Source organism: Thamnophis sirtalis, unplaced genomic scaffold (genome assembly GCF_051295495.1).
Source record: "Thamnophis sirtalis isolate CommonGarterSnake01/CBP01778 unplaced genomic scaffold, rThaSir2_p1.2 scaffold_5, whole genome shotgun sequence".
Lineage (NCBI taxonomy): Eukaryota > Metazoa > Chordata > Lepidosauria > Squamata > Natricidae > Thamnophis > Thamnophis sirtalis.
Window position 1 is genome coordinate 9,262,881 of NW_028261385.1, and position 16,096 is coordinate 9,278,976.

General features: G+C 44.9%; 1 protein-coding gene across 1 annotated transcript in view; it reads right to left on the reverse strand.

Moving 5' to 3' along the window:
- EPG5 (ectopic P-granules 5 autophagy tethering factor) overlaps positions 1-16,096 on the reverse strand; it is a 118,048-nt gene that overhangs the window by 34,556 nt on the left and 67,396 nt on the right. The window contains 5 exon segments of the mRNA XM_087715280.1: positions 1,627-1,821; positions 4,114-4,270; positions 7,024-7,166; positions 9,844-10,006; positions 14,651-14,822. Of these exon segments, the coding sequence (XP_087571406.1) occupies positions 1,627-1,821; positions 4,114-4,270; positions 7,024-7,166; positions 9,844-10,006; positions 14,651-14,822 (830 nt within the window).

Sequence of the window (16,096 nt, forward strand, 5' to 3'; positions counted from 1 at the left end):
GAGAGAGAGAGAGAGAGAGAAGGGAGGCTGATTAATTCCGAAATTAAGAGGGAAAGTTAGAAATGGCCCACTCTGGATCACAGAAGTAATTATGATCATGATTGTTTCCCACAAATTTTATGAGGATCCGGTCATCCTTTGGCTGAATATTCACTGGCAGCAAGTGAAGAAGAGGGGAAAAAAGGCCATGGGGTGCAGTGAATTTGAACAAGGACATATATTTTTCCTGGTCCTCCCCCACCCCCACCCTACGGCCCCAAAACCTGCCTGCAGGAATGAGTGTTTACTTTTTAAAACTGTACTAATCTTATTTTAGGGTTTTGTATTTTATTTCTATGGGTCTAAGTAAAAAGCGGCAGAGAAAGAGAGATGGGAGAGGGAGGTGGATGGACAAATGGATAACAGCTAGACAGATATGTATGTATGGAGAGAGTGGGGGGAAGGTAGGGAGGAGGGCAGGCAGGCAGACGGATGACTGGATGGAGAAAGACATGGATGGATGGATGGATGGATGGATGGAAGGAAGGAAAACAAATGGACAGATGGATGACAGATGGATGGTGAGATAGGCAGATTGACAAACTGACAGATATGTATGTATGTATGTATGTATGTATGTATGTATGTATAATAGGTCAACCGATGGATGGTAGATAGATGGATGGGTGGGGAGTGAGAGTGAGAGAGAGAGAAAGGGATGGATGGATGGAAAATAGATGGACAGATGGATGGATGGTGAGATAGATAAGACAGACTGACAGACAGACAGACTGATTGATGGACGGAGATAGAGAGAGAGATATCTAAAATGATGGATGGATGGATAATAGATGGACAGATGGATGGTAGATAGATGGATGGGTGGTGAGTGACAGAGAGAGAGAGAGAAAGGGATGGATGGATGGAAAATAGATGGACAGATGGATGACAGATGGATGGTGAGATAGATAGATAAGACAGACGGAGATAAAGAGAGAGAGATATAAATTGATGGATAGCAATAGCAGTTAGACTTATATACCACTTCATAGGGCTTTCAGCCCTCTCTAAGTGGTTTACAGAGTCAGCATATTGCCCCCAACAATCCGGGTCCTCATTTTACCCACTTCGGAAGGATGGAAGGCTGAGTCAACCTTGAGCCAGTGAGATTTGAACAGCCGAACTGCAGAATTGCAGTCAGTTGAAGTAGCCTGCAGTGCTGCACTCTAACCACTGCGCAACCTCGGCTCTCATGGATGGATGGATGGATGGATGGGTGGATGGATGGATAATAGATGGACAGATGGATGGTAGATAGACGGATGGATAGATGGTGAGTGAGGGATGGATGATAGATGATTGGTAGGTAGGTAGGTAGGTAGGTAGGTAGGTAGGTAGATGATAGATAGATAGATAGATAGATAGATAGATAGATAGATAGATAGATAGATAGATAGATAGATAGATAGATAGAATAAAAAACCCTGCTTTGAGTCCATTTGAGAGAAAAAACTAATTAATCCCCTTCTGAGAAGCACGAAACCCTTAAAATCCAGCCATTGCTTTCAAGAAGGGGGGGGGGCTGGGGGAAAGACTCCCAAATCAATGGCTCAGACATCAAAGCCACATGGCAATCCCCTCGCTTGCCTTTGTCAGCAGCATGAAAATGACATCGCTGTTGTCGTCACCAAGGAAAGCCACAACTTTCTCGTACAAGTTGACAAATTCCTCCGGGGAGGCAACAGGAGTGAAGTACGGGGATAGCAGCGTGCAAAGCCTTCGGTTCTTCAGAATCGTTTGCAAAACACGCTGACATTCGGACTTGGTCCCGGCAATGAAGACCTGGAACGAGAAGTACGAGCAAGGTTTCATTCACACAACATTCAATCCTGTAGGGTCTCCGAGACCCTCGAACGTGTGCCAAAAACAGCAGCACAGATAATAAAAGGGTCTGGAGGCCATACAGGTAGTCCTCAACTTATGACCACAATGTTTGCCATTCAATGACCCCCGTAATCGCTTGTGGGGTGGAGTCTGGGCAGCTGAATGGAACTGAGTGTTTACTGGCCAGATGCCCTTCCTGTCACCAATGCAGTGTTTTTGTTCAGCAGCTATATACTCATCGTGCTCAGAAATATCTGCCTCTGCCTGGGATCGAACTCACAACCTCACTGATTGTGATGCGAGAGCTCCACCTTTAGGCCGCCGCACTGTTAAGTATATCTCCTTTTGGAGACTAGAGTTGAGTAGCAGAAGGTAGCAAGAAATGTGGCACTGAATAGTCACACTATCAATTCCAGCCGCCGAAGTTAAAACAAGGATAAGTTTACTTGCGTTAACAAAAATAAAGTCGGATAAACATTCTCCAAAACAAGCGATGAGTAAGTCTTGAATTATATACACCGTCTATGATACAACATGTTGGTTTACAGATGCTCAACTCACGATTCACCATGTAGACAGGTAACTAACATACAGAGTAGCCACCATCCAATATACAGCATTCAACTCCAACAACAAGCACGGAGAACATACAGGAACAACCAGGAACAAACAGTAGTAGTTCCTACTCCCTCTTCTGGCTGATTAAAGCAACAGCATCCAATCACATCTCACTTGAGCATTTAAGGTGACAGATACATTATTTCAATCATGGCTTATATAGATATATATATATTGCCAACCCAAGACTAGGATTACATCCCTAACATTCTCCCCCTTGGGTTGCCAATGTATATACACATACCTCACATCCTTAGTCCATAGTCATCACAACACTTTTTGTGTTTTATAGCACCTTGTGCCTTAGTGAAATGGTCAGCTATATTGTGTTCAGACATACAATATTCCAATACAATCATTTTATTCTTTACTTTAGCAAGCTTTCGGTGGCCTATTAAAACAATTCATTGCAGAACTCTAAATCGGCATCAACAAGAAACTCGGATGCACAATAATACACAAAAAAGTACAACAAAGAATTTTCTTTGTGCGCCAACTCATAAAGCTCAGACTGCCCAAGGAGCTGCTGATTCTGTTCTACAGAGAAATTACTGAGTCTGTCATCTGCACTTCTATAACTGTCTGGTTTGGTTCTACAACCCAACAAGACAGACACAGACTTCAACGGATAATTAGAACTGCAGAAAAAACAATTGCTACCAATCTGCCTTTCACTGAGGACCTGCACACTGCACGAGTCAAAAAGAGAGCAAAATATCTACAGACCCCTCGCATCCTGGGCATAAATTGTTTCAACTCCTATCCTCAAAACGACTCCTTAGGGCACTGCACATCGGAACAACTAGGCACAAGGATGGTTTTTTTTCCCCGAACGCCATCACTCTGCTAAACAAATAATTCCCTCACCACCGTCAAACTATTCACTAAGGCTGCATTGCTATTACTATTAGTCTTCTCATCGTTCCTATCACCCATCTCCTCTCACTTAGACTGCAGGACTGTAACTTTGTTGCTTGTATCCTTACGATTTATATTGATATTGATTGTTTCCTGATTGCTTATTTGTACCCTAGGACTATCTGTACCTTATGATTCTAGACGAATGTATCTTGTCGTTACTTTTACTTTTAAAGCCCTACATGGTTTAGGACCTGGTTACTTGAGAGACCGCCTCCTGCCATTTACCTCCCAGAGACCAATACGATCACACAGATTAGGCCTCCTCCGGATTCCATCTGCCGGTCAATGTCAGCTGGCGACTCCCCGGAGTAGGGCCTTCTCTGTAGCTGCTCCAGCCCTATGGAACGATCTCCCCGTGGAGATCCGGACCCTCACTACTCTTCCGGCCTTCCGCCAAGCGATTAAGACCTGGCTGTTCTGGCAGGCCTGAGGCTGTTGATTTTTATCCAGCCCCATTCTAAGCTGTATGAATGTTGTGCAATTTTAATGTTTGTTCTTTTTAATTTTTATATGTCCCCCTCCCCCATTTATCTGTAAGCCGCCCTGAGTCTCTAGGGAGTGGGCGGCATACAAATCCTAATAAAGTCAAAGTCAAAGTTATGTACATTGAGAACTTCTGCACCAAAGACAAACTCCTTGTGGTGTCCAATCACACTTGGCCGATAAAGAATTCTACTATCCGTTAAGAGACTCCTACCCCAAACAACTCACCTGGCCAAGGACCTCGATACAGGAAGTGAAGAACTGTCTGGACGGGGGGTGACGCTGCGTTTCGTCGCACACGTATTCCACGACCGCAAAGAACAGACTGATGCCAATTCGTTGGATCCTTGGTGTAGGCTGAAGCTTATAGGTGTTTATTAAACCTCTGGTAGCAGGGATAAAAAAAATATGAGATTTTTTATTTTATTTTAGACGCAAAGGACGGAGAACATTAATGATAATTCAGGTTTTGGACTAGCACCATAAATAAAATTATGCAGTCGTGGGATAAGATTTAGTGCAAGAAGGAGGGCCCGGCCTTCCCCTTTGGGCCAATTTGTCTATTTCCGTATCAATCCTGCAGTAGAAGGCTTCCCTTTCTCACGGATATACATATATATGTATATATGTATGTATGTATGTATGTATGTATGCATGTATGCATGTATGCATGTATGTATAATATATGTATAATATATGTATATGTTGTATGTGTTGTGTGTGTCTGTGTGTATGTATGTATGTATGTATGTATGTATGTATGTATGTATGTATATGTATATGTATTTAAAGTTACAACCCCTGGTATGCCCAAATATGGGAGGAAGTCCACTGCTTCCATTCTCTGTCCATCGGCTCGTCACAAGAGACCATCCAGACAGAAACCCAATATTTTTACTGTTGCCTTTGTTACATTTGTGTTGCATTTTGTGCTGATAAAGAAATAAAGGGAGACGAGTATAGATCTATTTCAAGCTATTTAGCTCTCATCAGCTAGCCATACTCTTACTGGGATTACAGCACAGGTTCCAATCCCAGTAAGGGTATGGCTAGCTGATGAGAGCTAAATAGCTTGAAATAGATCTATACTAGTCTCCCTTTATTTCTTTATCAGCACAAATACTGTATATATGTATATATGTATATATGTATATATGTATATATGTATATATGTATATATGTATATATGTATATATGTATATATGTATATATGTATATATGTATATATGTATATATGTATATATGTATATATGTATATATGTATATATGTATATATGTATATATGTATATATGTATATATGTATATATGTATATATGTATATATGTATATATGTATATATGTATATATGTATATATGTATATATGTATATATGTATATATGTATATATGTATATATGTATATATGTATATATGTATATATGTATAGAGATAGAGATATGGATGGATGGATGGATGGATGGATGATAGATAGATAGATAGATAGATAGATAGATAGATAGATAGATAGATAGATAGATAGATAGATAGATAGATAGATAGATAGATAGATAGATCTGGAACTTAACATATATTACCCACTTAGCTTTCGTTAGCCTCTGCTAACATCATCAGAGTGTAAAAACTACCATTGAAGAGATATCTGCCTTTATACATCATTAATCAATTTGGCCATTGCATGCGTGATCCACCTACCTCCCACCTTTTTTTACACTCTGATGTTGTTAGCGGACGCTAACGAAAGCTAAGTGAGTAATATATTTTAAGTTCCGGAGATTGCAATGTCTGTATCAGGCCTGCAACCATCTTTTCTTTTGGATCTTTGGCCTGCCACACTTTCTATTATTCTACTATGCATTTTCTATTCTGGGAAAATGGGAGGGGGGGATTGTATGGAGTTGGATGATAGGTAGCCATAACAAAATTCTTTCTAGAAAGCCAAGGTCATCCTTTGTCTTTGCACCTCTGCACCTGACCGGAACTGGATGTGTGGGACTGCCAGCATGGCAGTGGGAGATTGGACCATGGGATGGACTTGTTGGTGTGGGGCAAGATCTTGAACTGGGTGAGGAAAACCTGGAAGCTTTCAGATTCGGGTTTTCCCAGATGCGCCAACATGGCTCTCTTAATAAATTGGAACTTTAAGCAATACTTTGCCTTGGACTCTGATTTACTTTTGGATGCTATTTGGAACCCTGACAGTCTGTATCATGTTACACACACACACACACACACACACACACACACCTCTGTCCCTGGGATGAATATTTCTTTTTTAAAAAGTGGTTACAAACAACCTCTTTTTTTTTTAATATATATATTACTTTTATTTTGAATTCATACGATCATAAGATATTTTAGAAGGGGTTTAACAGAGGGCAGTGCCAGGTGTGGGCCCTGGGAAGTCGTGGGGACTAGGGATGGGGATTTATGGGGGGTGGGTGGGTGGGTGCTCATATAGTTTCAATAAGAAGAAGAATGCACTTGTATACGGTTGTTCTTTCCTTTTTTTCTTTTCTTTCTTTATATTTTTTTTCCTTGGTTTATTTCATTTTTTATTTCTTTATTTTTTAATCATATTATAGCTCAATAAGAGTTGAATAAAGGAACACACCAAGGGGAGAGGTAGAGGGAAAGAAGAGGGAGGAGTAAGGAAGGAGTAAGGGGAATGTAAGGAGGGTGTAAGGGGAATGCTAGGAGGAAGGGGAGAAAGGAAGGTTTGAGGGGAAAGGAAAGTAGGAGGGGAGTGTTAGAGGGAGGAAAGGAAAGTTGGAGGGGAAAGATGGGGTGTATGGAGGATGGAAGTGTCAGGTGGGGTTGTGAATGATGATGAGTTGTGTTTTCTTTTTTATTCTATTTTATTTCTTTTCTTATAGCAAATATCCAGTATATAAGTGACTGTAAAATGGAATCTGAAAATGAATAAAATATATATTTAAAAAAAAAAAAAAGGCCAATTTGGGGCTCATTCAGGACTACAGGTAGTCCTCAGGTTACGACCAAAAGAAAATATCTTCAAAGAAAAAAGTCCATTTGCCTCTTGGAAAAAAAGCACCTTTAGGGGCCTGGTTTGCATTGTTCGGAATCGGAAACACAAAGCAAGACAAGGTTTCATGGCAGAGAGGAAAGCACACAACTCACGTGATGAAGTTCTCCACGTAGACTGCGGCTCCTACGACACTCAGAGGAGGCATCTGAGAAGCTTCTGCCTGCAGGTGCTTCGTTTCTTTCTCCAAAATCTGCAATTGCTGGTTGATGGCTTCATTTTTGTGTTTGCCCTCGAACTAAAATGGAGAGAATATAGAGAATATAACAGCGTTGGAAGGGACCTTGGAGGCCTTCTAGTCCAACCCCCTGCTTGGGCAGGAAACCCTACACCACTTCAGACAAATGGCTATCCAACATCTTCTTAAAGACTTCCAGTGTTGGGGCATTCAGAACATCTGGAGGGAAGCTGTTCCACTGATTAATTGTTCTGAGTGTCAGGAAATTACTTCTAAGTTCTAAGTTGCTTCTCTCCTTGATTAATTTCCACCCATTGCTTCTTGTTCTACCCTCAGGTGCCTTGGAGAATACCATATTTTTCAGAGTATAAGTATAAGGCCCACCAAGATTTTGAAGAGGCATTTTTAAAACAAAAACGTTTTTGCACCCTGCAGATCTCCCAAAAACGGCCCCGTTTTTTGTCAAAAGAAGGGCATGCATAGCCTTTAGGAGGCTTATAGAGTGCTCCTGGGGGCTGGGAGGGCAAAAACGAGCAAAAAAAGACCTGTTTGTCTCTCATTTCTGCCCTCCCCAGCCCCCAGGAGCACTCTGGAAGCCTCCTAAAGGATATGCACGGCCATTTTGGTGAAGAGGGTGGGGTTTTAGGAGCCAGAAATGCTGCATTCAGTGTATAAGATGAACCCAGATTTTCACCCTCTTTTTTGAGGGAAAAAGGTGCGTCTTATACGCTGAAAAATACAGTAGTTTGACTCCCTCTTCTTTGTGGCAGCCCCTGAGCGAAGAGGGAATCAAACTACTCTCCAAAGCACCTGAGGGCAGGACAGGAAGCAATGGGTGGAAACTAATCAAGGAGAGAAGCAACTTAGAACTGAGGGGGAATTTCCCGACAGTTAGAACAATTAATCAGTGGAACAACTTGCCTCCAGAAGTTATGGATGTTCCAATAGGTTATTGCATTTGACTAATAATCCATAATAATTAATAATTAATAAATAAGTTATTTAATAAATTAATAAAAAATAATAATTCAATTTTAGAATAATCCCATAAATCAACTATTATGTTAGATTTGCAACAGCTGCTCCGCCACATTCATTTCTGATCGCAGAGGCAAAAATGGGAATGGAACGGAATGTCCCTTGGGAAGAGAGGAATTACAGGGAGCCTAACTTACAACAGTTCGTTTAGTGACGGTTTAAAGTTGCCACGGCACTGAAAAATGTGACTTAAGGCCGTTTCTCAGAGTTACGACCTTTGCAGCATCCCCATGACCATGTGATCAAAATTCAGCTGCTTGGCAACTGACTCATAGTTACGACCTTTGCAGCATCCCCATGACCATGTGATCAAAATTCAGCTGCTTGGCAACTGACTCATAGTTACGACCGTTGCAGTTTCCCGAGGTCATGCGATCCCATTTTGCGACCTTCTGACCAGCAAAGTCAACGGGGAAGCCAGGTTCACTTAACAACCATGTTACTAATTTATCAACTGCGGTGCTGCGTTTAACGATGGTGTAAAGAAAGGTCGTAAAATGGGACAAAATTCACTTAACAAATGTCTCGCTCAATAACAGAAATGTTGGGCTTAATTGTGGTTGTACGTCAAAGGCTCCCTGTACTTTCTCTCTAAAGGGACTGAATTTTAGACCATGTGACCCTGGGGTTGTAAGTACGAGGACTGGTTGTATATCACTTTTTTCATTGCCGTTGTAACTTTGAACGGTCACTAAACAAATCATTGCACGTTGAGGACTATCTGTCGTCTTTCTGTATGAAGGGAAGGGACAGACTAAAAATATACAGGTAGTCCTCGACTTACAACAGTTCATTTAGTGACCATTTGAAATGACAACGGCCATGAAAAAAGTGACTTACGACTGTTTTCCCCACTTATGACCATTGCAGAATCCCCGTGGTCACAGGATCAAAATTCAGATTCTTGGCAACTGACTCATATTTATGACGGTCGCAGTGTCCTGGGGTCACATGATCCCTTTTTTGTGACCTTCTGACAAACAAAATCAATGCAGAAACCACATTCACTTAACAACCAGATTACTAACTTAATCACGGCAGTGATTCGCATAACAACTGTGGCAAGAAAGGTCGTAAAATGGGACAAACCTCACTTAACAAACATTTAGCAGCAGAAATTTTAAGCTCAGGGATGGCCCTAAATAGAGGACTACCTATATCCGTGATGGTGAACCTATGGCACACATGTCACAGGCGACACGCAGGTTCCTTCTCTGCGGACACGCCAGGCGACGCCCCAGCCCAGCTCCAGCGCACTCATGCACGTGCCTCCCGCCAGCCAGCTGGTCTTCGGCTCTTTGCCGCCCATGCGCGGAGGGCAGCACCTTCCCCCACCTCTGCGGGACGAGCGTGGGGGGGCACATGCGTGGGGGGGCAGGGCGCATGCGCGGGGATGCATGTATATGCGCGGTGGTGGGTGCATGCGCAGGGGTGCTCGCATTGCATTTGGGGGGTTGGGGTTCCAGCGCGTGTTTATTCGTGTGTGTGCACGCTTAGGGCGCCAAAAGGGTTAACCATCACCGACCTATATAAATCAGGAAGCACCGGCCCTCTAGCCCAATGATTGCAGAAATTGCAGGGCCTCCCCTCCCCATACAAACACACACACCCTCCCCGGTGATCTGCAGAATAGGCAGGCATTAGAGGGAAGACAGGTTGAGACCCTTGAAGAGGAAGAGGTGGGGACTTCGGTTCTAACCTGGATTGTTACATGAGCCGCTCCGTGGCAACTTTTACCGGATCCTCCCCGACATTCCAGGTGAAGAGTAACCTGTTCTTCTCGGTTGGTATAAAGTTTCGGCAGTGTGTCCAAGATTTCGCTACTGAAAGCCACTTGCTGGGATTCTCGAAGTGCTGCCAGTCTAAAATTTAACAACAATCATCCATTGTAGTTGAGCGCCAAGGGTTCATCGCGTTCTGACCCAGCCTTAGCAGAAGCAAGAAACAGACTCCTTGTCACGAAAGAACCCCTCTTTATTTACCTCTTGTGAATTAAGTATAATCTTTATGGTCATTAAATACAACGAAATTGGTTGAATTAACTGCATTCATCCACCGAAAAGTCCAGGCAAGAGTCCTTCAAGGAGTTAACTGCAGTACAGACCTTATCAGTTTCTTGCGATAATTGAAAGGCTGTGAGCTCCCAGCCGAAAGGCTGCAAATTTAAGTTTTGGCAAGCAGTCTTTGAGGCATGAAACACGATGAGCAAAATCTTCAGAAATACGAACTGTTGTCTCCTACGACCACCACTCCCCTTTCCTTCTATTTATTCCCCAGCCAGGGTGGGGACATTCAGCGTCCATGTGTGCTTTGCTTCCCGAGTCGACTCCTTGTTCTCCTCTCCTAACAGCTCTGTGCATAGGCGCATCTGGAACAGGCCCCAGCTGTTCCTCCTCCTCACTCACAGCAGCCTCCAAAGGCAGCTGCCTCTCCGGTGGCTGGGAAATGTCGGACAACCCTGGCTCTATCTCTGCGTCCTACGCTGAGCATCCATCAGGGCCTTCCCCAGACTCCAGAACTGGCCCAAGTTCCTCCCTAACCTCATCACCCGAATCTGCCACCAGCTCCACTGGCAGCTGGTGGGCCACCAGGGAAAATATTACCGTGGCACGACAAAACCGCGCTCGACTAAAGCGCGCTCGACGAAACCGCGTCGCTGACGTCATCAACAGGTCGACAACAGCGAGCGCTTTAAATAGCGCTTTGAAAGCAAGCCGATTCAAGTTAAGGTAAGGGTTAGGTTTAGGGTTAGGTTTAGGGTTAGGTTAAGGGTTAGGGTTAGGGTTAGGTTTAGGGTTAGGTTAAGGGTTAGGGTTAGGTTTAGGGTTAGGTTAAGGGTTAGGGTTAGGTTAAGGGTTAGGGTTAGGTTTAGGGTTAGGTTAAGGGTTAGGATTAGGTTTAGCGTTAGGTTAAGGGTTAGGTTAAGGGTTAGGTTTAGGGTTAGGTTTAGGTTTAGGTTTAGGGGTTAATTTTAGGTTTAGCGTTTACAGCGTGCTTTTTTCTCCGCGCTGTTGTCATGCTGTGATGACGTCAGCTATGCGGTTTCGTCGAGCGCCCTTTAGTCGAACGCGGTTTTGTGGTGGAACCAAATATTACATCAGGGAAATGAAGGAGACTGAAGTAAGAGATCTCTCTTTGAGAAATGAGGGATGGACAATCTTTGGAACCATTGTACTCATTTGGAGTATGAAACCCGGGGAAATGTTTCCATTCAGGTTGCATTGTGTTTGTGATTCAAAAGTGGCGCTTCAGAGCTTGTAGGCCTGTTGAATGCAGTTCCTGTCTAGATCTCATTAAAGCAGCCCTGTCTTTTTTCTAGGATGACACGGCTGCCGTCAAAGGCTTTTCACTGCAACATGGACGCTATGATAGGCCTGTCTTATCATAAAGCCTTCGCTGCCCAGTAGATTCCTCCAAGCCTGGCCCGGTGGGTAGTTCTAAAATTAAATCATTGCAGTGAGCCCCCTCTCTGTTTTTTTTAATAAATATGATTCTTGCCAAAGATGGGTATTTTTTTCTTTATCAGATCCGGCCCTTTAAAAAATAGACATTTTTAAAGAAATGAGGTAGGGGAAGGAATTCCTGAGCGCTACACAGAGTCCCACTTTATCTGAACCTGATCAAAAGGAAGAATGTGAAAACTACTGCACATAGTAACGTGATGCAGAGTTGGAAGGGACCTTGGAGGTCTTCTAGTCCAACCCCCTGAACAAGCTGGAGAACAACCACCATGACAGACAAGCGGCTGTCCAATGTGTTCTGAAAAACCTCCAGTATAGGGAGCCCCTGCAACCGTGATGGCGAGCCTCTGGCATGCGTGTCACAGGTGGCACATAGAGCATATGTGAGGGCAAGTGCACATGTGCACGCTGGCCAGCTGATTTTCGGCCTTCCGGAGGGGGGGGGGGAGGCCGTTTTTCTGTAGCCTGTTGGGCCATTTTCTACCCTCCCAAGGCTTCAGGAGACTTTCCTAAAGCCTGGGGAGGTCGAAAGATTGCCCAACGGGCCTACCATTAGTCCGGAGGCCTGTGTGCATGCGTGTGGGGAAAGCACGGGAGGGTTATGCATGCATGCACTGGAGGGGGAGGGCATTGCATTATGGGTGTGGCCACGCATGTGTGCTAGTCACGCATGCATACACTCTTTTAGCACCCAAGCAGAAAAAAACGTTCGCCATCAGTGCCCTACAACATCTGGAGGCAAGAGGGCAATTACTCAGTGGTACAATGTGCCTGCAGAGGTTGTGGGTGCTCCATCGACGGAGGTTTTAAAGAAGTGATTGGACAACCACTAGTCTGGGATAGTATGGGGGGGAGGGGGGGGTTGGACTAGAAGACCTCCAAGGTCCCTTTCTGCTGTATAATAATGTTATTCTGTTAATCCATTCCGCGGATTAATTGTTCTGATTGTCAGGAAATTTCTCCTTCTAGGTTGAATCTCTTTTTAATTCCATCCATTACTTCTCCTGCCCTCCGGTGCTTTGGAGAATGGGACGGCCCCCTCCCCCCAATGACCAGGAATCTTCTGGGTGATGAAGCAAACATTTAGCAAATATATAAAATATGAGCGTCAAAGTGTGTTCAGGCTTCTCTCTTGACTTTGAGGGGCCCCGTCTTCACTCAGCTGAACAAATGCATAGAGCTTATTGAGGCATACCAGGATTCTGTCTTTATTTCTACTGAGCCACACCAGGAAACCGGCAAAACACACCTCCGCTTCTGTGAGAACTCCCCAAGTATTGGAACACTGTGGTCAAATCACTCCTAGTCCGGTTGGATGTACCGTATTTTTGGAGTATAAGACGCACCTTTCCCCCCCACAAAAAAGTGTGTGGAAATGTTGGTGTGTCTTCTAACATCGTCAGAGTGTAAAAACAGGTGGGAGGTGGATGTGGATGGGACTATCACATGCACAATGGCCAAATTGATTAATGATGTATAAAGGCAGATATCTCTTCAATGGTAGTTTTTACACTCTGATGATGTTAGCAGAGGCTAATGAAAGCTAAGTGGGTAATATATGTCATGTTTCCGATATACCATATTTTTCAGAGTGTAAGATGCACCTTTTTCCCCTCTAAAAAAGGGTGGAAATGCTGGCCCATATTATACACTAAATACAGCCATTTCTGGCCTCCCAAAGCCTCCCCCCCCACATCCCATTTTTGCAAAAAAACGGGCGAAAAACAGGCGTGTTTTTTTTTTGCAAAAACGTGGTTATTTTTTGCCTTCTCCCAGCCCTGCTGAAGCCTGCAGAATGCTCCTAGGGAGGACCAAAACTTTTTAAAAACTCTTCAAAATCTTGGTGTGTCTTAAAAACACTGGTGCATCTTATAGTCCGAAAAATACGGTACTTAAAGGACACCACTGGGTGAGATCATTCGACGGCACGGGATAAAACACCATCAATATGCGGACGATACACAGTTGTATCTGTCCGCTCCGTGCCAACTCAGTGAAGCGGTTGACATGATGTGCCAGTGCCTGGAGGCTGTTAGGGTCTGGATGGGGGTTAACAAGCTTGTACTCAATCCAGACAAGACCGAGTGGCTGTTGTGTTTTCCTTCCAAAAACTTGGTCAATATTCCATCACTCAGGCTGGGGGGTGAAAACCTATGCCTCTCAGACAGGGCTCGCAACTTGGGGGTCCTCCTGGATCCACAGCTGACTTTAGAACACCATTTGTCGGCTGTGACCAGGGGGGCATTTGTGACCAGGGGTTCGCCTGGTGCACCAGTTGCGTCCCTACCTGAACCGGGAGGCACTCGCAACAGTCACTCACGCCCTCGTGACCTCAAGACTGGACTACTGCAATGCGCTCTACATGTGGCAGACCTTGAAGAGTATTCGGAGACTTCAACTCGTCCAGAATGCAGCCGCGCGAGCGATTGTGGGTGCACCTCGGTACACCCACGTTACACCTATCCTCCGCGAGCTGCACTGGTTACCGATCAGTCTCCGGATACGCTTCAAGGTGCTAGTCGTAACTTATAAAGCCCTTCATGGTATTGGATCTGGGTACTTGAGAGACCGCCTGCTGCCAATTACCTCCCACAGACCCATTAGATCTCACAGGGTTGGCCTCCTCCGGGTGCCATCTACCAGCCAATGCCACCTGGCTATTACCCGGGGGAGGGCCTTCTCTGTGGCAGCTCCGGCCCTCTGGAATGAACTCCCCGCAGGGATTCGGACCCTCACCTCTCTCCAGGCCTTCCGAAAAGCCGTCAAAACCTGGCTTTGCCGGCAGGCCTGGAGGTGATGAGTTCCCTCCCCTCTCGACTTGTATGGTTGTGCGACTGTTCTTTACTTTTATTATTTGTATTTTGTCTTTTATGTTCCCCCTTTTTTTTCCCCCTTGAATTGTTCGCCGCCCTGAGCCCTCCCGGAGAAGGGCGGCATACAAATAATAAAATACAATACATACATACATACCATAACTAAATACAGTTCAGAAGAGAGGAAACCAAACACAGCGAAAGAGGAAAAGAAAGAAAAAATAAATCTTACTTAGCATGATGTTGGAAGACCCTGAGGTTGGTGCAAGTCAACCCTTTGGCTTCGTGCTGGTTCACCAGGCTAGCAGGAGAAATGACAGGCACGGGCGCTTTCATTGGCTGAAGAGGCAAAGAGGGCTGGGGGGCATCGTACTTCTTTAAGCTGCTGATGATCCTCTCCTTAGCTGGGGGAGGGAAGAGATGCAAAACATTCACTCACCACCCATTCTTAACCTGCAATCACAACGCTTGCTTTCCAGATGACAAATATATTTGGGAAATGTTTGTCTTTCAGGTGGGCCCAGCATCTGAATAACCTGCAACCAACCATAATCTGGAATATCTATGGCAGTGTTGGTGAATCTTTTCGGCACTAAGTGCTGAAACCGGAGTGCATGCGCAGAGGAGCACCCAGCAAACGGAACAGCAGCTCCCTGGAGCGGACGTGAGCGCTGGGAAGCTGAACTTCTGGTTTCGGACAGGTGCATGCGCGACGGTCACCTGGTCTTCTGGTGCACATGTGTGGGAGAAGACCAACTGGTTGGCGTGCATCAGAAACTGGAAGCTCAGCTTCCCAGCACCCGCATGCGTGGCAGGGAGCTGCTCTTCCAGTTTCTGGCGCTCCCGCGTGCGCGAAGAGCAGCTGGCCAGTGCACGTGTGCACACCGGAACCTGGAAGAGCAACAGGGGGCAGCTGACGTGCCTGGAGAGGACTCTGCATGCCACTTCCGGTACGCATGCCATAGGTTCTCCGGTTCCACCACAAATCCGCGAAGCCCTTATCCGCGGAGACATAAGCGTGAAGACTAATTCGCGCCGTTCTAAGCGCTAAGGAAAAACGCGACCCTACCGCGGTGACATAATCGCGGAGGGCAAATCCACGCATTCCCAAGCACTCAGTACCCTAAACCTAACCCTAAACCTAACCCTAAACCTAACCCTAAACCTAACCCTAAACCTAACCCTAAACCTAACCCTAAACCTAACCCTAACCCTAAACCTAACCCTAAACCTAACCCTAAACCTAACCCTAAACCTAACCCTAAACCTAACCCTAAACCTAACCCTAAACCTAACCCTAAACCTAACCCTAAACCTAACCCTAAACCTAACCCTAAACCTAACCCTAAACCTAACCCTAAACCTAACCCTAAACCTAACCCTAAACCTAACCCTAAAACAAACCCCTAAACCTAATCCTAACTCTTACCTTAATTGAAATCGGCTTTCTGCCGCGGCGCCGTTTTAAAGCGCCCTTCTGTTGCCGTGGCGGTGATGACGCGCAGTGATGACGTCGCGGCTTTAGCGACACGCTTATGTCTCCGCGGATAAGGGCTTCGCGGTTTTGTCGTGCCACGAGGTTCTCCATCACTGATCTATGGAGATTCTCCGTTATCGAGGTCAGGATTGAATCTACGTACATTGAACCATTTTTACATTTTGGACAGACAGGACCACT